Source organism: Bos mutus, chromosome 1 (assembly GCF_027580195.1).
Source record: "Bos mutus isolate GX-2022 chromosome 1, NWIPB_WYAK_1.1, whole genome shotgun sequence".
Lineage (NCBI taxonomy): Eukaryota > Metazoa > Chordata > Mammalia > Artiodactyla > Bovidae > Bos > Bos mutus.
This window is the reverse complement of record NC_091617.1, coordinates 41,090,400-41,112,950: the sequence shown is the minus strand read 5'-3', so window position 1 is coordinate 41,112,950 and position 22,551 is coordinate 41,090,400. Positions and strand designations below refer to the sequence as shown.

Sequence of the window (22,551 nt, the reverse complement as noted above, 5' to 3'; positions counted from 1 at the left end):
TATGTAAAGAAAAGCTGTAAAACCAGCAATTAAAAAAAAATTCACAATAAAGTTTTGACAGAAGAGTTTCTCATGATGATAGGAATCTGCTGAAAATGGAAGCATTATAGAACATTTTCAAGAATTTCAACCCAATAACAAAGTAGCTTCCTATATAAATTATACCAGAAGGATGAGTTAAAGTATGGAAAGCAATCTAAAAAATGTTACCAAACAAGTTTACTTAAAGGCTTTAAGGATATTAAAAATGAAGTCTATATAGTCAACTATACATAAAAACAATTACAAAGCTGTTTATTATTTTTAATTAAGTGAAGATGAAATCATTTACAATGCTTTTTGATGAGGATTTTTTACAAACACACTTCAAATTATAGCTAATAACTTGTCTAAAATTTGAAAATTGTATTAATAGTGATTAAAGTGATGTGATGTGAAAGTCATTCAGCCGTGTCCGACCCTTTGTGATCCCATGGATTATACAGTCCATGGAATTCTCCAGGCCAGATCACTGGAGTGGTAGCCTTTCTCTTCTCCAGGGGATCTTCCCAACCCAGGGATCTCTAGTAATTTCAAAAGTATAGATTCAATTTTAAATAAAGTTTTATATTTGAAACATGCTCATAACTGACTCAATGAACATGAATTTGAGAAAACTCTAGGAAATAGTGGAAGACAGAGGAGCCTGGTGTGCTGCAGTCTGCAGGGTTGCAAAGAGCTGGACAGGATTTAGGAAGTGAACAACAACAACATGTTCTTAATAAAAATGAAATGTCCATGCTTTTAGCAAATTCATATCACAGAAATAAAACTTTAACCCTTAAAATGCAGATTCTCAAAGTTATTAGTAAATATCTTCTCCAGATGTATTACTGAAATAATGTTTAAAATCAGGTATAAGCAGACGGTAATTATACTGTCAAAATGTATGCTATGCTAAGTCACTTCAGTCGTGTCTGACTCTGTGCGACCCCATAGACGGCAGCCCACCAGGCTCCCCCGTCCCTGGGATTCTCCAGGCAAGAACACTGGAGTGGGTTGCCATTTCCTTCTCCAATGCATGAAAGTGAAAAGAGAAAGTGAAGTTGCTCAGTCATGTCCGACTCTTAGCGACCCCATGGACTGAAGCCTACCAGGCTCCTCCGTCCATGGGATTTTCCAGGCAAGACTACTAGAGTGGGGTGCCATTGCCTTCTCCACTGTCAAAATGTACTATTAACCAAAACAGTATTTAACTTTTATATAATAATTCCTAAACAAATTGACAGTTTTTAACAGAACATTACTAACACTATAAATAATTCTAAACCTGATAACTTGTAGGATTTCTGAAGCTGGGCTGGAGAAAGCCTGTGCCTCAGTCAAAATGGGGGCCCAGTGGTCTTTCTCTTTCCTCTAAGAATCACTGTTCTTTGCTGAGGTGGTTCTGGTGAACTGCCTTAAGCAATTATTCTATCATCAAGGAGGGTTTTACTAAAAAGAAGAGGCACAGAATCCTCTTCCATTTTCTGTTGTCTAATATCAAAGGAAATAACATGACCTACTAATCAAACCCAAAGGAGAAAAAAGAAAAACCGCAAACCTTTGATTCTACTCAATTCCCATGTAACCTCAAAATATACACCATTTTAAACTGCTTTAGAGACAAAAAGTCACTTGGAGAGATTGTTAGATGGCTGTTGGGCCCCACTCCTAGAGACTCTGATTTAGTGGGTCTGAGTCAGATAACCTGCATTTCTAATGCTTCCCAGGTGATGCTGATCCAAGGACTGAACTTGAACAACAGCACTGCTTTGGATAATCCTTTATCATGGACGGAGGAGCCTGGTAGGCTACAGTCCATGGAGGTCGCAAAGAGACGGACACGACTGAGCTACTTCACTTTCACTTTATTATGATGCACCCTAATTTAACCATTTGTCTGCTATTGGACATTTGTTACCAATGATGTGTTCCTACGTATGTTTCAGTAAACACCTTTGTATATCATTAGTAATAACCTACAAGCTTCTCAAGGTTCCTGATACATGCAGCCCTCCACTCACAGCACTGTATATGAGCATTAGCCAAGTCAACTCCAACTCCTACAGAATATTATCACTTATTACTGTTATCAGTTTAGTAGGAGAAAAGTTCTCACTTTAGTTAGCACTTCCTTGATTGCTAGTGAGAATAAATCTCTTCCTCACTTATCTGAATGACTTGTTTTTATTTGTCCATTTTATTCTATTGGTGAGCTAACTATAATGCTTGTCAGTTAAAGCTTTCTCATTTGCCAATTTACTGTATTGCTCATGGTTTTTGGCATAAGAGAGTTTGAAAATTGGAAGCAATTTTGTCTACTGACTTTCTCTTTCCAGATACTTTCCATTGCTATCATGCTTAGAAAACTGCTTCTCACCAAAATAATTCACACTTAGATGCTTTTAGTTTTGTATGTTTCTTAATCATTTTTATTCTACTCTAATATAAAATGACATGACTATCCAGTTTTTATTTTTTTCTCCCAATTGTTACCCAATGTCCTCAAGTTTTCCTTTCTACATGAATGCATAATGCTGTCACATTTGAAGGCTCAAATCTCAAAACATATAAGGGTCTATTTCCAGACTGTCTATTCTGTTCCATTTAAGGATCTAGCAAATATTGCACCAGTATTATGACATCATTTCAATTAATGTAGCTTGATGGGCACATTTTAAGATCTGGCAGGGCAAGTCCCACCTCAGCATTCCTAATGGACAAACCTGAATCCACTTGGGGTCTCAGTTCTCACAACCATAAAATGGGCCTGTGCCTACACCTACCTTAAAAGCTTACTGTGAGGAACTGACTGAAAGCACACATCTGAGGACACTTTGAAACTACAAAGGATTACACAGTTCTAAGCTGTCATCTATATCTGCCTACGGTATTGATGATCTCTTTAAATAACAAGAAAAGTAGAGGTTCTCAAGTAGAGGTTAAATTAAAATCAATGAACCAGATCCTTACTAGCTATGAATGAATACTTATACGTTACACAAAATGTCTAATGCACTCAACATTGTTATAAACATTTTCTGATTAGAAAACATTCATTCTAGCTCATTTGAATAAAAGAATAACAAGTTAGTGCCCATTTGTATGTCAAAGAAAGAAAAAAGGGGTGGTGAAATGCTCCTTAAATTTGTGCAAGATTTGTTTCTTGGAGCTGTGAGAAAGGTTCAAAAGGCTACTTTTATAAATACAGTCAATTTCTTCTCTTAATCCCTTTAATTGGATTCCACAAAGAAATGATATTGATAGAATGTGAACACAAATCATAGGCCTATCTTTGTTCCCAAAAGGCAGATACTGAACACACTGCCTGTCTGACTACAGAAGAATTCAGACAACAGAAAACACTCCCATTTAAAGAAGTCTTAAATCAGAAATAAATCTTGTGGGCTTCCTTGGTGTCTCAGTGGTAAAGAACCTGCCCGCCAATGCAGGAGACATTGGTTCGATCCCTGGTCCAGGAGGGAACACATGCTGTGTGGCAGCTAAACCCACGCGCCACAACTACTGAGCCTGCGCTCTGTGGCCCATGCTCCGCAACAAGAGAAGCCACCGCACGAGAAGCCTGCGTACTGCAGCTAGAGAAAGCCTGTGTGCAGCAACCAAGACCCAGCACAGGCAAAAATTAATAAGTAAATAAAATTATTTTTTAAAAAAGGAAGTAAATATTGTACTATAACAAAGTTAGCACCTAAAAGATATTAGTACCACCCACTAAAATAGCTCAAAAGACCCTAGATATGGTATACAGAATCATGTAATTTTTCACCTAGTAGCAGGGACATAACAATATTTTTTCAAATCCCCTTAATCAACAGTAGTAGAACTGAGGCTAGGTCCAAAAGCTCAATTTTTCAGCTAAGTAAATTTTAAACTTACTTCAGCAAGTCACTGGTTTCCTGTTCACTGTCTTGTGTCGTATCCAAAGAAAAGGCATCTGAGAGCTCGGCTGAGCTGGACTGTTCCTCTGCTGGAAGCGCCTGGGTTCTCAGGGAGCCACCAGCACTTTCCCTTTGGCCCCCTTCCTCATGACGACTGGGATTTCGTAAGTCTTTCTCAGGTTTGTCATGTTCATCTTTGAAAGAAGACTGCTTGGCTTCACTGAGAGATGATTTTCCTGAGATATTGAATAAGTTACCTAGAAACTGGAAGAAGCTTTCTTTTGTCTGTTTATCGCTTTCTCCGATTTTGGCCTCTGAAGTGGAACTGGAAAGGTCGTTGGGCTTTTTGGAATCTTCCTGTGTTGGAAGAGTGATCAGCTGCTGGGCCTGGGTCCTTCTGTCCTCACTTTGGGAAATCTTGGAAAACAAAACAGAGAATATTAAGCATCATCATTTTAAAAATGACAAGGGCTGACTGCTAACCTATTGCGTGACACTCTCTGTGCTAAAGGCCAGGGATATTTCTGTGAATGAGATGGATGGCTTCCACCTCTTAGTAGTTTACAACCTACTAAAGGGCACAGTCAGCACAGCATTAACAACATGATATGGTAAATGTCACAAAGGGAGAAATACAGTCCACGTGGGAGCCCAGGGCTAACTAGTAGGTTTGGGGGCGGTGAGAGCAGAGGAGGTAACTTGGGGTGGGGGGTGTGCCCTTGGAAGGAGACATAGATAGAGCCAGTGGGATGTCCGTGTATCCCCCTCTCTCTCTGCTTCCCCTCCACCCCACGACCTTCCCCAGCCCACACATCCATCTTCTCTCCATGTCCAATGAGGAGTCAGCTTCTAATTTAAAATGACTGGAGGTAAGATTGTAAAAAGAGAAGAGCGAAAGGTAAGTGTGGAGAGTAAGTAAAGGCACACATCATAGCAAACCTTCTATGTATCTCAATTTAGCCCTTGTTATTACAGAACTAATAGACAGTATTCTTATGTGTTCCATACAGACAACACCTAAACAGACTTCATCATTTCTGCTTGTGTTAACCCCTGAAGCTACCACATGATAGAAAACTGTTTCTCAAGAAGATGAGGAAAGACAGCAGCATGGTGTATCAACTGAGAGGGAAAGCCCACTATCAACTCTCCATGGTATGCATGGAGGTGTATCTATGTCAAACCTACTCTCCCAATTCACAGCACCCTCCCTTTCCCCTCCCTGTGTACGCGTCTCTATTCCTGCTCTGGGAACCTGCTGTACAGCTTGGGGAGCTCAGCCGGATGCTAACCTAGATGGGTGGGATGCGGCGGGGGAGGAAGGACAAGAGGGAGGGGATATATGTCTGTTAATACTTGGAGCTGATTCACTCTGTTGTACAGCAGAAACATGAGCTTATAAAGCAATTATACTCCAAGTTAAAAAAAAATGGTAAAACACAAAGCCCTGATATATGCATTAATGCAGATGGTGGGCAGCACCAGGAATTCTTGCAGATGCTGAACACTTTCAGGGGTATGTTTTACCTGCTCATAATTAACCTACTAGTGAAGCACTGGAGAAGGAAATGGCAACGCACTCCAGTATTCTTGCCTAGAGAATCCTGTGGACAGAGGAGCCTGGTGGGCTGCTGTCCATAGGGTCACACAGAGTCGGACACGACTAAAGCGACTTAGCAGCAGCAGCAGTGAAGCACACTCCATTCTCGTGTACACCATGTGGCTGTGCTGGCAGTCCACGCTCTCTCCTGCTTAAAGCGTCCTTAGCTTCAGGCAAAGGGGCCAACTCAGCCTGCCTTTCCCAACATGCTCACTCACCTACTTGTACGAGGAATGCCGTCTGATAGTATCTGTCAGATGTCACACTCACTGGTCTTTATAAAAGGAAAGCTCAAGTGTGAGTCAGAAAAATATCAGTGTGCCAAGGTGAAACCACCTTAGGCCACTGCAGGTTCATAGGATGAAGTTTTGTAAGAAGCTGATCTTCAAGAAGGCAAGAACATCCAAATGTCATTTGTTCACTTCCTTCCTTGTTTTAATCCAAATTCAAAACAGCTTAAAGGAGTGTTCCACTAACCACTAATAATACTTGGCATATGAATGGCTGTGAAATGTTTAGAACCCATTAGCCTAGGAAATTAATTTCAAGTGAACCATATTTCAAGGTCTGTTCCAACCTTAGGAGTCAGGACTATTTTTGAACAAACACATTAGCATTTTTCTATGTGTTAGAAATACAACTTCTGAGTCTTTTACATTTAGAATACCACCAGCCTTCTAGAGTCAAAGTCTCACCTTTTACTGGTTTCAACTGCAACTCAAGCCCACATATCTCCACCTCATCCACCCAGCATTCTGCTCTTTATGGGAGCCTGCTCTATAAATGAACTGTGCTCTCTCCTCGTGTCAACAGCTTAAATAGCCTCTCAATATGACAGCAGAAAATATGCTAGATGACATTTTCAAAGTGATCATGTGTTAGTTTTTTTGTCCTTTACTCCATTTACTTTGTTGTAATGGCCAGCCACAATGCTTAAGTGAACTGTAGGCTACTCACTAAAATAACACCAATATTCTTAAAATGCATACAGATTCACAAGGAGGTTTTATAAAACTGGGGCAGTGTTGTTTTTTTTTTTTTTTTAAAGGAAAACAGAATATAATGATTACATTTTTGACATCAACAAAATCAAGACAAAAAACTTCTATAAAATCAAAAATACTATTTATCTCACTGCCTCAATTATTTTTACTTACTTGAAAATTCCTTTCAAAATACAATGGACTGCTTCCAACAGTATGGTACTGGCACAAAAACAGAAGTATAGTCCAGTGGAACAAGACAGAAAGCCCAAAGATAATCCACACACATATGGGCACCTTATCTTTCACAAAGGAGGCAAGAATACACAATGGGAAAAGATAATCTCTCTTCAATTAAGTGGTGCTGGAAGAACTGGACAGCTACATGTAAAAGAATGAAATTAGAACACTTCCTAACACCATACACAAAGATAAACTCGAAATGGATTAAAGACATAAATGTAAGACCAGAAACTATAAAACCTGTAAAGAAAACATAGGCAGAACACAGTATGACATAAATCATAGCAATATCCTTTATGACCCACCTCCTGGAATAATGGAAATAAAAACAAAAATAAATAAGTGGGACCTAATTAAACTTAAAAGCTTTTGCACAGCAAAGTAAACTATAAAAAAGGTAAAAAGACACCCTCAGAAGGGAGATAATAATACCAAATGAAACAACTGACAAAGGATTAATTTCCAAAATATATAAGCAGCTCATACAACTCAATACCAGAAAAACAAGCAACCCGATCAAAGAGCGGGCGAAAGGGCTAAACAGACAATTCTCCAAAGAAGACATATGGAGGGCTAATAAACACATGAAGAGATGTTCAACATCACTCGTTACTAGACAAATGCAAATCAAAACTACAGTGAGATAGTACCTTGCACCAGTGAGAATGGCCATAATAAAAATCCACAAACAACAAGTGCTGGAAAGGATGTAGAGAAAAGGGAACCCTCCTTCACTGCTGGTGGGAATGTAAATTGATAGAGCCACAATGGAAGACAGTATGGAGATTCCTTAAAAAACTAGGAATAAAACCACCATATGACCCAGAAATCCCACTCCTAGGCATATACACTGAAGAAACCAAAACTGAAAAAAATACATGTACCCCAATGTTCCCTGCAGCACTATTTACAATAGCCAATAGACATGGAAGCAACCTAGATGTCTTTTGACAGATAAATGGATAAAGAAGTTGTGGTATATATATACGATGGTACTGCTGCTGCTAAGTCACTTCAGTTGTGTCCGACTCTGTGTGACCCCATAGAGGGCAGCCACCAGGCTCCCCCGTCCCTGGGATTTTCCAGGCAAGAACACTGGAGTGGGCTGCCATATCCCTCTCCAATGCATGAAAGTGAAAGTGAAGTCGCTCAGTAGTGTCCGACTCTTCGTGACCCCATGGACTGCAGCCTACCAGGCCCCTCCATCCATGGGATTTTCCAGGCAAAGTACTGGAGTGGGGTTCCATTGCCTTCTCCCTACGATGGTACTACTCAGCCATAAAAAGGAATGCATCTGAGTCAGTTCTAATGAGGTGGATGAACCCAGAGCCTATTATACAGAGTGAAGTCAGTCAGAAAGAGAAAAGCAAATATCATATATTAACACATATATATGGCATCGAGAAGGATGGTACTGAACCTCATCAGTACCATCCTTCTCGATGCCATATATATGTGTTAATATACAACACAGACATAGAGAACAGACTTATGGACAAGGGACGGGGAAAAGAGGGAGATGGTGAGATGAATGGACAGAGTAGCATGGATGCATATACACTAACATGTAAATAGACAGCCAATGGGAATCTGCTGTTTATGACTCAGGGAACTCAAACTAGGGCTCTGTAATAACCTAGAGGGGTGGGGATGGGCAGGATGTGGGAGGGAGATTTAAGAGGCAGGGGACTAATGAATTAACCTATGGTTAATCCACGTTGATGTATGACAGAAATCAAACCAATATTGTAAAACAATCATCAATTTAAAAAAATTTTTAAATATATAATGGACTGTTTCCTAAGCAAGGAAAATACATTTTGCTAAACTAGTGAATGCCTTCACATTTAACCTTTTTAGAGTGATATATTGGAGAAGGCAATGGCACCCCACTCCAGTACTCTTGCCTGGAAAATCCCATGGACGGAGGAGCCTGGTGGGCTGCAGTCCGTGAGGTCGCTAGAGTCGGACACGACTGAGCGACTTCACTTTCACTTTTCACTTTCATGCATAGGAGAAGGAAATGGCAACCCACTCCAGTGTTCTTGCCTGGAGAATCCCAGGGACGGGGAAGCCTGGTGGGCTGCTGTCCATGGGATCGCACAGAGTCGGACACGACTGAAGCGACTTAGCAGCAGCAGCAGCAGAGTGATATATATAAATTTTTTAAAAAACACTTAATTCTCCTTCCTTTTAATAATCACTTGTTGTCCCAGAATCTCTGTATCTTAAATGTAATAAGAACATTTTCTCAGTTTCCTTATATTTATTAGTTGCTTAATTTTTGCCTAATAATCCTATGAGAAATTTGTGTCAGTAATTAAAATACCTTCAACAACAACAACAAGAAAAGTATTTATAGAGACCAAAATTAGCAGGAAAAGGCACTGTTATTAACATGACAAACCATGTATTTATATAACTACATACTAAAAGTCTGATATAAAATAACTGCTCTTAAGCCTTCAGCCTAGACAGCAATGAAGTTCAGCCTGCCACAAGCTAGAGCCAATGTCACCTGCCAACTGGACGATTTGCCAGTGATTCAACAAGTGAGAAACAGCATGAAAACACTCAGGATTCAAGCAAACACTAATAAAACACTGATTCTAGTTGTCCTCAAAGATGCTGGTACTCTGCATATAACATATAAAAGCTACTTATGAAGGCATATGTATTTTGGGGAATTTAATTTTTTCCCCTACATACTCAATATGTTGTAATGAAGTGTGCTTCGGTCCAAATTCATCTGTCTGTCTGTCTATCCTCTTTGCTATGTGTCCAAAACAGGGAAACACAGGAAAGCATTAGGTACAATGATTAATAAGACTTAGTTGTGGATTCAAAGAGCTGACAGTCTAGCAAGATACTCATCATTGCATCACCATGTGGAGCACTGGAGAGCTATGTACACAATGGGTTGGTCAGTCATGTCCGACTCTTTGCAACCCCAAGGACTGAAGCACGCCCAGCTTCCCTGTCAATCACCAACTCTCGGAGCTTCCTCAAACTCAAGTCCATCGAGTCTATGATGCCATCCAACCATCTCATCCTCTGTCGTCCCCTTCTCCTCCTGTCTTCAATCTTTCCTAGCGTCAGGGTCTTTTCCAATGAGTCAGTTCTTTGCATCAGGTGGACAAACTATTGGAGTTTCAGCTTCAACATCAGTCCTTCCAAAGAACATTCAGGACTGATTTCCTTTAGGATTGACTGGTTGGATCTCCTTGCAGTCCAAGGGACTCTCAAGAGTCTTCTCCAACACCACAGTTCAAAAGCATCAATTCTTCTGCACTGAGCTTTGTTTATAGTCCAGCTCTCACATCCATACATGACCACTGGAAAAACCATAGCTTTAACTAGACAGACGTTTGTTGGCAAAGTAATGTCTCTGCTTTTTAATGTGCTGTCTAGGTTGGTCATAGCTTTTCTTCCAAGGAGCAAGTGTCTTTTAATTTCATGGCTGCAGTCATCATCTGCAGTGATTTGGGAGCCAAAAAAAAAAAAAGGCTCTCATTGTTTTCACTGTCTCCCCATCTATTTGCCATGAAGTGATGGGACCAGATGCCATGATCTTAGTTTTCTGAATGCTGAGTTTTAAGCCAACTGTTTTGCTCTCGTCTTTAACTTTCATCAAGAGGCTCTTTAATTCTTTGCTTTCTGCCGTAAGGGTGGCGTCATCTGCATATCTGAGGTTATTGACATTTCTCCCAGCAATCTTGATTCCAGCTTGTGCTTCATCCATCCTGGCATTTCGCATGATATACTCTGCATGTAAGTCATACAACCTTGATGTACTCCTTTCCCTATTTGGAACCAGTCTGTTGTTCCATGTCCATTTCTAACTGTTGCTTTTTGACCTGCATACAGATTTCTCAGGAGGCAGATAAGGTGGTCTGGTATTCCCATCTCTTGAAGAATTTTCCACAGTTTGTTGTGATCCACACAGTCAAAGGCTTTGGCGTAGTTAATAAAGCAGAGGTAGATGTTTTTTTGGAACTCTCTTGCATTTTCAATGATCCAACATATGTTAGTGCTTAAGATCCTTTGGAGAAGGGAATGGCTATCCATGCCAGTATTCCTGCCTGGAGAATTCCATGGACAGAGGAACCTGGTGGGCTATAGTCCATGGGGTTCCAAAGGGTTGGATATATGGGAGAATCCACTGCAGAGAGGAGATAACATGTGCGCTTGCTCCTGAAGGGCGAGAAGAACATTTAAGACAAGGTGGAGCATGCGTTGAGCACATGTAGTGTGAAGTAAGTTTATTACGGCAAGGGTGTTGCTGAAGAAGACTCGGGCACAGAGGAGGGAGAATGAGGTCGATAAGATGACCAACTAGAAGTGGCAGGTGAGGAATAACAAAGTCACAGATAACCAAGTTTTCTAAATAGGGAGACTAAGTAGTTAAGCCAAAAATGGACAAGGAAAACAGAAGGCAAGAGCCTTTGTGGGGGTTGGGGGAGGTGAGGCAACAAAGCAGATGTCAGACATATTGAATCTGTGGTCCCCGGTGAAGCAGTCAGAGCCCAGTTAAGAATGTGATTTGCCGATACACAGCATGTGCAGGGGAAAGCAGGACTAACAAAAAAGCACTGGGGGAAAAAAAAGATTAAAAGGCAGGCACAAAGAAGGAAACAATCAGTGAAAGAGATGGGGAAGGCCAAAACCAGAACAGTCATCCCAGCAGACATTTCCAAAAGCAAAGGGGAGCAAATGGCAAATGCTACTGGGAGGTCAAGGAAGATGAGGATGGTGCTTCTCACTGTTCTTCAGAAACATGAGGCCCACTCATACCTCAGGAACCGCGCATTCACTCTTCTCTCTGCTAGCATTTTCTTCCCCCACAGAGCTATCGACTCACACCCCCTCACCGCCTTCAGACCTTTACTTAACTGTCATCCCTTCATTGTAAGTTTCCCCAGTCACTCAATCTAAAACAGTAAACTCCTCCACTCCGAAACTGCCTGCATCTCTTCTCTGCCTCATTTTTCTCCTATGCACTTGCTAGTATCAAATACACATTTCACAAACACACATTATTTGATATGTATCTTTCTCTAGAAAGTAAAAGCCACAAGGGCAGGGTTATTCGTCTGTTTTATTCATTGCTGTTTTGTTTAGCATCTTGAAATGTGCCTGACAATAAGAGGTGCTTAAATACTTGCTGGATTAATAAACAAAGGAACTGAAGACCACAGGGAATCCCTAGGAATGCAGGAGAAATAGTCAAAATAGCTCAGCAATTCATGCGTACAGCCCTAAACTCAAGGTGTTAAACAGTGGACACATAGCAAGGAAACAGGAACACTTGGTAAATAGAGGGGAACACTTTTGAGAGATTTTTTTAACTAGAAAAAAGGGGAGGAAAGGTGACAGTTTAAGGTCCAAGACAGAAGAAATGTCTTTTTGTTCCTGTTTTATGGCTCAGCTGTATACCTGGTGGGGAGGGAGTAACTGCTGAACAAGATAAGGATGACAGGTTCAAGAAAGAAAAGCAGAAGGTGATGAGATGAAGAGTACAGTCCCTAATATGTCTAAAAAAGGGGAAGCATGAGCCTCGGAGAATAGTAGGAGTACTTCCTCTTCCAACTACAGTGATAAGGAAGCAGCTAAAGCCTGAGCATTCTGTAAGGGAGAGAAGATGATGAGTAAGGTCTAACACGTGGCTCTGACCTCAGAAGTGAGAGGAGAGACGCTCAGCTGAAGGAGGGATGCAGAGGTGGAGCTGGGATCTGAGCTCCCCAAATAGAGAGAACTTGGAAGAGCGTTTGGGCGAAGGCAGCCAGAGGCTGTGACCAGGTGTACCAAGGAGCAGTCGGGGCCAATATTGATGTCAAGGTATTCATTCTTCTCTGAGTGATGAATTGTAAGATACTGCCCTGTGCTTTGACGCAACAGTGAAAAACAAAACAAAACCCAACAGTCCTGCTTTCATAGAGTGTACATTCCAGTGATGTAAGAACTTGTTTTCAGGTCTAATGGGCATGAGTATGTCAGCTCCTTTGGTAGTCTCTAGCAAGTGGCAGGTGCTGTCCCAACATGATGAATGGCACAGGGAACAAGGTCAAGACGGTCAAGGGATAGGGAGTGTCAGCAAAGCGCCTGCTGAGTGAGAAACAGTGAAGAGCCACAGGACTCCTCCTTGAGTCTCTCGGGCACATGGGTTGGGCGTCCCTTCTCCCTCAGGCTCTGCCTTCATTGTGCACAGCAGGCATGATCCTTACAACACCTTGAGCCCCAGTTCCTTAGCACCCTCAAATCCGATGACCTCCACTTCTGCTGGGCCTTACTGTTTGGCTAACCCTGACCCTTGTCTTTACCCATAAGTACCCAGCCTGTGAATCTCAATCTCCGGCATTCCCGAATTAGTCACACCCTCTCATCTTTTCAGCTCTTTTACCCCACTGTGCCAGGTGCATCAGTCCTTCTGTGTCATCACAGCTTCTGGCCTCTCGTTCTGTCTCAGTTCCCACAAATTTTCATATCTTTTCTGCCCAGTTATCAAATATGGCTAACACACTCAAAGCTTCTTTTGTTTGTTCTTCAGTCATCCCCACCCCCCCAAATTCTGGTTTTATCTTTTCCACAAAGTAACTATGTCTTGGTTTAAAAATCCATGGGGATACATACAGCTAAGTGGATGTAATTGGCCAACAATTCATGATTTACAGTTTCTGCTGGAAATCAGTCTGCAACCTCCCCATTTCCCATGGAAGCTATTTCAAACCTTTACCACATCCCTTAAGTCATCCCCTCCACCACCTCATCCCTCACTGAGCAGAGGACCCTACCTTCCACTTCACAGAGATGCTCTCTCATAGTCCTGCCCCCACCCCTCCTCTATCTGCATCACAGCTGCAGCATCAGTCCCACTTCCTTCATTCGCCCTCACAATGCAGGGAGGACGATTCCTCCTCCAAGGATCCACCAGGGCAGCATTTCATAGTGCTTGATGTCTTCTAAACAGCCCCCTCACTTCCTCATCTGCCCCTGTCCATAAGGCCACAATTCAAAGTTTAAGTCCAGGGCAAGATTTCTCCTCTCTTCACTACCAAACTCACTGATAGAAGTTACCAACTGTCACCATCTTCTTTCCCTTTCCTTTCAGTGACTCTTTAGCCCCTGCAGTCTGGCTTCAGAGACACTTTCATACTTGTTAATTCAACATACTTTTTCTGCCCTGATATAATGTGGTATGACTACAGGAGGTAAGACTGGGTCTGATCCTGAAAGCCAATCTCCTTTTGGCTCCCATGACATCACCCTGAGGTTTCGCTTCTTCTTTCAACATTCTCTCCGCCTCCTTCTAGTTCACATTCTTCTAGCCATCCTTTCTTTACATATTACGTTTTTCCAGCTTCCAGCCCAGGGCTGCTTTACCTTCATGATCTTCTTACGAGTTCTCATTTCTTGCCAATCAATCTGATGATTCCCAGATGTGTATTCTCAACTCAGACTGTATATCCAATCATCAGCTAGCCACCTGAACGCTTCACTGGAACCTCCAACTCAGTACATCCAAACTGAACTTGACCATGTTGTGCCTCCATTCTTGCCCATTTTCTGTAAACTGTAACATTCCCACTTGTTGAACAGTCAGTGAAACGCCAGGACACCATGACCTCGCCCCGAGAAAGCTGCTGGCAGTGAGTGACTTAACCTGTGTCCCTGCTTCCATTCCTAAAGTTCCCCAGTCTGAGCAATGTTTCAGGTTTCAAATCTGACCATCCCTAAAGGGTTTCCCATGCCTGTGCACCCTTGTCAGGATAAAATCCAGACCTCCTAGCATGGCATTCAACGGCCTGGTGGATCGAGCTCCCACGTGCCTTTTATTCCATCTCTTGTCACTTGTAATGCCTACAGGGCCTGATGTCACCATGTGTGTTCTCAGATATTCTCGAGACCTGTTTTCTACTCCTCTCCCCTCTCGCTTCCTCTTACTACAGGTATGTCTTTGCACAACACTATTATCACTGCTGATACCATTTATCCCTTGCCCTCTTTGCCTGGGAAATTACTACCACTCAAGTTTCTCAGAATGGAAACTGCCCGCATACAACATATACATGTGCATGTGTGTATGTGTGTGTTCTTCCCATAAACAAAATCACCACAAGGTGAAGGCAAACAACTTTATGCTTTCATCGCGAGTAGGACTATTACCTAGATTACTAATGGTTACCCAAATTGGGCATTTATAACTAACACCAGATGCCTACTAGAGATTTCTAGTTAGTTTTCTCCTAAGATATCTGGCCACAACACACTGCTTGGCAGAATCGTTCTCTAATGTCAAGACTGAGTAATTGATGGCACCTTTTGGCAGGACTTTTGCTTCCCTGGTGGCTCAGATGGTAAAGAATCTGCCTGCAATACGGGAGACCTGGGTTGGATCCCTGGGTTGGGAAGATCCCCTGGAGGAGGGAATGGTTATCCACTCTAGTATTCTGGCCTGGAGAATTCCACGGAGAGAGGTGCCTGGCAGGCCACAGTCCATGGGGTCACAAAGAGTCGAACATGACTTTCACTTTTTTTGGCAGGACAGGGAATATGGGAACAGAAGGAAATTAGGATAAAATACACTGAATTCAATTTTGAGTCAAATCTCATACCCAGTGACATTCATAGGAAAGGCCCATCAAAGAACCAGCTCCATCACCCTGAAGCTCAGAACAACATACTGGGCTGGAAGGACAGCTTTGTTGTAGGCTAAAATGTAGGTAAAAGTGAAATCAACAAGGGCAGGTGTGTAAGGTAAGAAAAGAAGTTGATGACGTAAAAGAAGAAAAGCCATTCCATTCTGTTATGGTATAAAGACTTCTCCAGTGAAAACACTGGGCCACAATAATAAATGTTTTTAATTCTAGGAGAGCTTTCTTCAGCTCCTTCTGATGTTCTCAAATCAGTATCTGGCACCTCTGGAGACATATTTACTCACAAAAATCTGGAGTAGGTACATGATCCTTCATCCCCAGTTTCCACTCTGACAAGGTACTCCATCACACCACAGAGTAGGACTAAGCGAGGTCTACGAGAGGTTGGTATAGCAAATCACACCAGATATCATGCAATACATTCAACATTCAAGAACACTGGGATATCAAGGCCCCAGACCAGTGTCAGCTGCACTGACAGGCTTCAGCTCTGGCAGTTTGGTCACGTGAACAGTAACACACATTGTCATCTCCACTTCAGGCACCTTGATGGCACTTAGTCTTTAAAGAAGCAATCAAGGGGTGAGATGCTTTGACTTCTAGCTAAAATTCAGTGTGTGTATATATGTTCATGTGTGCCTTCAAGTGTGACAGAAAAATCAATGCTTCAAAAATCAATAGTTGATTTCCAGACACACAGAAAAAGTCAGCACCATTCTTAAACAAAGAGTTAGATTCTAAGCTGGAGTCAAACTTCACGACAAGAAGGCGGCTCTTTTCCTGAGGACATCCTCTGTGTCAGGTATTATACAATGTGGCACATGTTATCTCAGTTCATTCTAAAACATTTCTATAAAATAAGAGTAAGACACCCCTTCCCCCTCTCCCCGCCTGCCGTGACTGAAGAGAACAAGCAAACTTCAGAGAGGCTGAATAAATTTTCCAAGGTTAGAAAGCTACCACATGGAGACCTAAGATTTGAGCCCAGATACATCTGATTCCAAAGACTGTTCTTTCCATCACTGCTTGTAATTTAAAAAGTTGTTCCAAGGAGGTGCCATGGCTGGCAAAGGCAGGGAGTAGTGGCTGACTCTGAGGCTCCAGGCTACTCATTCCCATCACCAACAGGGGAGCTTTCTTTAACCTGTTTATATGTGGGGTTCCAAGTCCAAATACAGTTAAAATTTTTAAAAAGAGTTCTTGTGCTTGAAAAAGAAACACTTTTAATTTTGATATTAAGTTGATGTCATATGGCTATTTGCACTGCTGAGAATAAAGGTAGCAAGCACATATTAAGGCCATAATTTATTCCAAAAATTACTTCAGTAATTAAATTTCTCCTAACTATGAAAACACCCAGTATGTTTAAATTTGACTACCATTTCCCCTCTCCCTCTGGCCAAAAAAGTGTTGAAAAAGACCAATAACGAAAGAAGCAATACAGAAATCAAAATATGAACAAATGCATAATTTAACATATTCATCTTACTAAACAGTACTGTACCCTCAATATAGGTATTGACATTAAGAATAATTTGTGACTACTTTTCTTCAGTGAGTTATTCTTGAGTCACACTTCTACTTTTATGTATCAGTAAACAGTGGCAACAATTTAAAAAGCGTAGTTTTTTTTCAGTAATTTACTTATGATGATATTAAGAATAAGGGCTATGAATTATTAACAACTTACAGTAATAGGCACAATACTGATACTCCGTGGTTATCCCTAGAAACATCACAGGCATACATCAATCATTGCCTTTTAAAAGATGCCAGGGCCTTCACCTGCGTTGTATGATTGGTTATGAGCAACAATTCTAAAATAAGGTGAGAGTCAAACTTTACATAAAGCAGATGCTAAGCTACTGAGAACAAGCCTAAAAGTCATAAATTTATTTAGGCCTGGTTTGGAGATTCCATAACCTATGATCTAGATTTAATTCATTTTATTTAGCTCATGACTCATTCTGAAAACAGACTTATTGCCATAGCTCTTTTAATTTTTAACGAGATTTCTTTTCGGTAAATTAAGTCTGTAAGTTATAAATTAAGTTCACAAATGGGAAGCATTAAGGTGTAGAATTGCATCTGAATTCTCCTGCCTCCTCTCTATAACAGTGTGAGTTTGTTGAGTGACAATCTCTCCACATTTTCGACTACTAAGAGATAAAAATTCTGATTAATACTGGAGACAAACCACAAACACTGATTTCTTCTCTTGTGCAAAACACTCTGAAAAGTTATAAGTACAAAGAGAGGAAGAGCATAGATATTAGCAGATAAGAGATTTCAGAAAAGTCTTAGGTGGCAAAAGCAGGTGAAAGCATGGTAACTGACCAGAGGAAGCGTCCAGCAAGTGCCAGCAACAAGGAACTTTGATCACAAGGGGAAATAATCAATAGACACACTGTCAACAGACCACCCGAAGAGCTCAGGATCTGAAGACCCTTGGTACCACTTAGGACAATATGAGACATGGGATCAAAAGAAGAGTTTGGTTGAGTATCTCCAAATAGAGTACTTGTCGCTCCAGGTTCTTCTTCCATCCCAGGCAGTTACATGATGCTCTCTACCTCCTCCCAAACAAATATATCAATATATATATAGAGAGAAAGAAAGTGAAGTCGCTCAGTTGTGTCTGACTCTTTGCGACCCCATGGGCTGTAGCCTACCAGGCTCCTCTGTCCATGGGATTTTCCAGGCAATAGTCCTGGAGTGGATTGCCATTTCCTTCTCCAGGGGATCTTCCCAACCCAGGGATCGAACCCGGGTCTCCCACATCGTAGACAGACGCTTTACCGTCTGAGCCACCAGGGAAGTCAACAACTTATATATAGAGAGAGAACACCTCTGAAAATACGAGGCTTTGGGGCAGCCTGGATTTGCAGTATGTAGAAATGTTTGGAAATCTGACAATCAAGTCTAGAGCTCAAGAGGGGTGTTGGATAGAGATGTGAGAGCCAAAAGACGAAGTGAAGTAATGAGACTGGAAGATACCACTTTGAAAGACTGATGTTGAGGGTTGAGGACTTTGAGAAACATCCACACCAAAAGAAATTTATCTCGAAAAGAATCAGTGAAGGAAGGAGAACAAGATGGCGGAGGAGTAGGTGGATGTGAAGTACAACTCTCTGCACAGATACATCAGGAATACATCTTCAGACACAGAAGTGCATGCAGAACACTAGCTGAGAGTGGACAGGAGTACCTGACCAGAGGAAAAGAATATATAGAATCATGCAAAAGTAGGTATCAAGCCCTGAGCCCCTGGAGTCGAAGAACTGACTCCAAGACCCTAGACTACCAGAGAACTAACCCTAGAGGGTATCAAATAGTGAGAACTCACACAAAGGAAACCACTTGAATAAAAGACCCAGCCACCAGTAGCACCTTGTGCAGGACGCCTCATCTAAACAACAAACAAAAATACAAACCCAATCATCAGCAGACAGGATTACCACCTCACTCAGCCTTGCCCATCAGAGGAAAAACAAACAAAAACTCAGCACAAATCTCACCCTATACTAAGCTTACACAAACCACTGGACCAACCTTAGGAGGGTAGAAACCAAAAGGAAAAAAGAATTCAACCTTGAAGGCCGGGAAAGGGAGACCTCAAACACAGTAAGTTAAAAAAAAATGAAAAGGCATAGAAATACTACACAAATGAAGGAACAAATTAGAAACACCGAAGTCCAAATAAATGAGGAGGAAATAGGCAAATTACCTGAAAAAGAATTCAGAATAATGATAGTAAAGATGATCAAAAATCTTGAAAACAAAATGGAGAAAATGCAAGCATCAGTTAACAAAGACCTAGAAGAATGAAAGAATAAACATACAGAGACAAACAATTACTGAAATTAAAAATACTCTAGAAGGAATCAATAACAGAATATGTGAAGCAGAAGAACCTATCAGTGAGTTCGAAGATAAAATGGTGCAAATAACTTCTGAAGAGCAGAATAAAATAAAAAGAATGAAAAGAACTGATGATAGTCTCAGAGACCTCTGGGACACTATTAAACACACCAATATTGGAAATATGGGGGTTCCCAGAAGAAGAAGAGAAAAATAAAAGTTATGAGAAAATTTTTGAAGAGGTTATAGTTGAAAATTTCCCCAACATGGAAAAGGAAAGAGTCCCACAGAGGATAAACCCAAGGAGAAACACACCAAGACACAAACTAATCAAACTCCCAAAAACTAAACACAAAGAAAGAAGATTAAAAGCAGCAAGGGAGAAGCAACAAGTAACATACAAGGGAAACCCCATATGCTTAGAGGCTGATCTTTCAGCGGAAACTGCAGGCCAGAAGGGAATGGCAGGATATATTTAAAGTACTGAAAGAGAAAAATATACAACCAAGATTACTGTACCCAGCAAAGATCTCATTCAAAATTGATGGAAAAATAAAAAGCTTTTCAGACAAGCAAAAGTTAAGAGAATGCAGTACAACCAAATCAGCTTTACAACAACTGTTAAAGGGACTTATATAGTCAAAAAATACAAGAGAAGAAAAAAGATCTATAAAATCAACCTCAAACAATTAAGAAAATGGCAATAGGAACATATATATCAATAATTACTTTAAATGTAAATGGATTAAATGCTCCAACCAAAAGACACAGACTGGCTGAATGGATACAAAAACAAAACCCACATATATGCTGTCTACAAGAAACCCACTTCAAACCTAAAAACACATATAGACTGAAAGTGAGAGGATGGAAAAACAAATTCCATGCAAATGGGAAGCAAAAGAAAGCTGGAGTAGCAATCCTCATATCAGACAAAATAGACCTTAAAATAAAGATTACAAGAGATAAGGAAGAACACTCCATAATGATCAAGGGATCAATCCAAGAGGAAGACGTAACAATCCTAAATATCTATGTGCCCATTATAGGAGCACTTCAATACATAAGACAAGCACTAACAGACATAAAAGGAGAAACTGAGAGTAACACAATAATAGTAGGAGACTTTAACACCCCACTCACACCAATGGACAGATCATCAAAACAGAAAATAAGTAAGGAAATGCAAGTCCTAAATGATACATTAGACGAGATGGATCTCATTGATATTTTCAGGACATTCCATTCAAATGCAGAAGAATTCATCTTCTTCTCAAGTCACATTGAACATGCTTCAGGACAGATAACATTGTGGGTCACAAATCAAACCTCAGTAAATTTAAGAACATTGAAATCATCAAGTATCTTCTCCAACCACAATGCTATGAGATTAGATATCAATTACCAGAAAAAAACTGTAAGAAACACAAACACGTGGAGATTAAACAACACATTTCTAAATACTCAACAGGTTACTGAAGAAATCAAAAGGGAAATCAAAAGACAACGAACATATGACAACTCAAAAACTATGGGATGCAGCAAAAGGAGTTCTAAGAGGGAAGTTTATAGCAATACAATCCTAGCTTAAGAAACAAGAAAAACACTGAATAGACAACTTAACAGTCAGTCACTTCAGTCACTCAGTCGTGTCTGACTCTTTGTGACCCCGTGAACTGCAGCACGCCAAGCCTCCCTGTCCATCACCAACTCCCGGAGTCCATCCAAACCAATGTCCATCAAGTCGATGATGCCATCCAACCATCTCATCCTCTGTTGTCCCCTTCTCCTCCTGCCCTCAATCTTTCCCAGCATCAGGGTCTTTTCCAACGAATCAGCTCTTCACATTAGGTGGCCAAAGTATTGGAGTTTCAGCTTCAACACCAGTCCTTCCAATGAACACCCAGGACTGATCTCCTTTAGGATGGACTGGTTGGATCTCCTTGCAGTCCAAGGGACTCTCAAGAGTCTTATCCAACACCACAATTCAAAAGCATCAATTCTTCGGTGCTCAGCTTTCTTTATAGTCCAACTCTCTCATCCATACATGACCACAGGAAAAACCATAGCCTTGACTAGACGGACCTTTGTTGGCAAAGTAATGTCTCTGCTTTTCAATATGCTGTCTAGGTTGGTCATAACTTTCCTTCCAAGGAGTAAGCATCTTTTAATTTCATGGCTGCACCTAAAAAAACTTCTTTTCCAAAGAACAAAAAAACCCCAAAATTAGTAGAAGGAAAGAAATAATAAAGATCCAAGCAAAAATAAATGAAAAATAAATGAAAGAAACAATAGTAAATATTAATATTAATAAAACTAAAATCTGGTTCATTGAGAAGATAAACAAAACTGACAAGCCCTTAGCCAGACTCAATAAAAAGAGAAGAATCAAATCAACAAAATTAGAAATGAAAAAGGAGATGTTACAAGAGAAAATTCAGAAATAAAAAGGATTATAAGAGACTATTATGAACAACTATATCCCAACAAAATAGATAACCTGGAAGAAATGGACAGATTTTTTAGTTCAGTTCAGTCATGTCCGACTCTTTGTGACCCCATGCACTGCAGCATTCCAGGCATCCCTGTCCATCACCAAACTCCTGGAGTTTACTCAAACTCATGTCCATTGAGATGGTGATGCAATGCAACCATTTATCCTCTGTCATCCCCTTCTCCTCCTGCCCTCAATCTTTCCCAGCATCAGGGTCATTTCAAATGAGTCAGTTCTTTGCATTAGGTGGCCAAGTATTGGAGTTTCAGCTTCAACCTCAGTCCTTCCAATGAACACTCAGGACTGATCTCCTTTAGGATGGACTGGTTGGATCTCCTTGCAGTTCAAGGCACTCTCAAGAGTCTTCTCCAGCACCACAGTTCAAAAGCATCAATTCTTTGGCACTCAGCTTTCTTTACAATCCAACTCTCACATCCATACATGACTGCTGGAAAAACCATAGCTTTGACTAGACAGACATTTGTTGGCAAAGTAATGTCTCTGCTTTTGAATATGCTATCTAGGTTGGTCATAACTTTTCTTCCAAGGAGCAAGAGTCTTTCAATTTCACAACTGCAGTCACCATCTGCAGTGATTTTGGAGTTCCCCAAAATAAAGTCTGCCACTGTTTCCATTGTTTCCCCATCTATTTGCCATGAAGTGATGGGACCAGATGCCATGATCTTCATTTTCTGAATGTTGCTCCTCTTTCACTTTTATCAAGAGGCTCTTTAGTTCTTCTTCACTTTCTGCCAGAAGGGTGGTATCATCTGCTTATCTGAGGTAGTCGGTATTT

The 22,551-nt window shown here is 40.9% G+C and overlaps 1 protein-coding gene across 1 annotated transcript in view; it reads right to left on the bottom strand.

Moving 5' to 3' along the window:
* Positions 1-22,551, bottom strand: part of CRYBG3 (crystallin beta-gamma domain containing 3) — a 126,077-nt gene that overhangs the window by 76,236 nt on the left and 27,290 nt on the right. Inside the window, exon 3 of the mRNA XM_070368078.1 lies at positions 3,919-4,337. Coding sequence (XP_070224179.1) covers positions 3,919-4,337 — 419 coding nt within the window. The remainder of the gene's footprint in view (positions 1-3,918; positions 4,338-22,551) is intronic.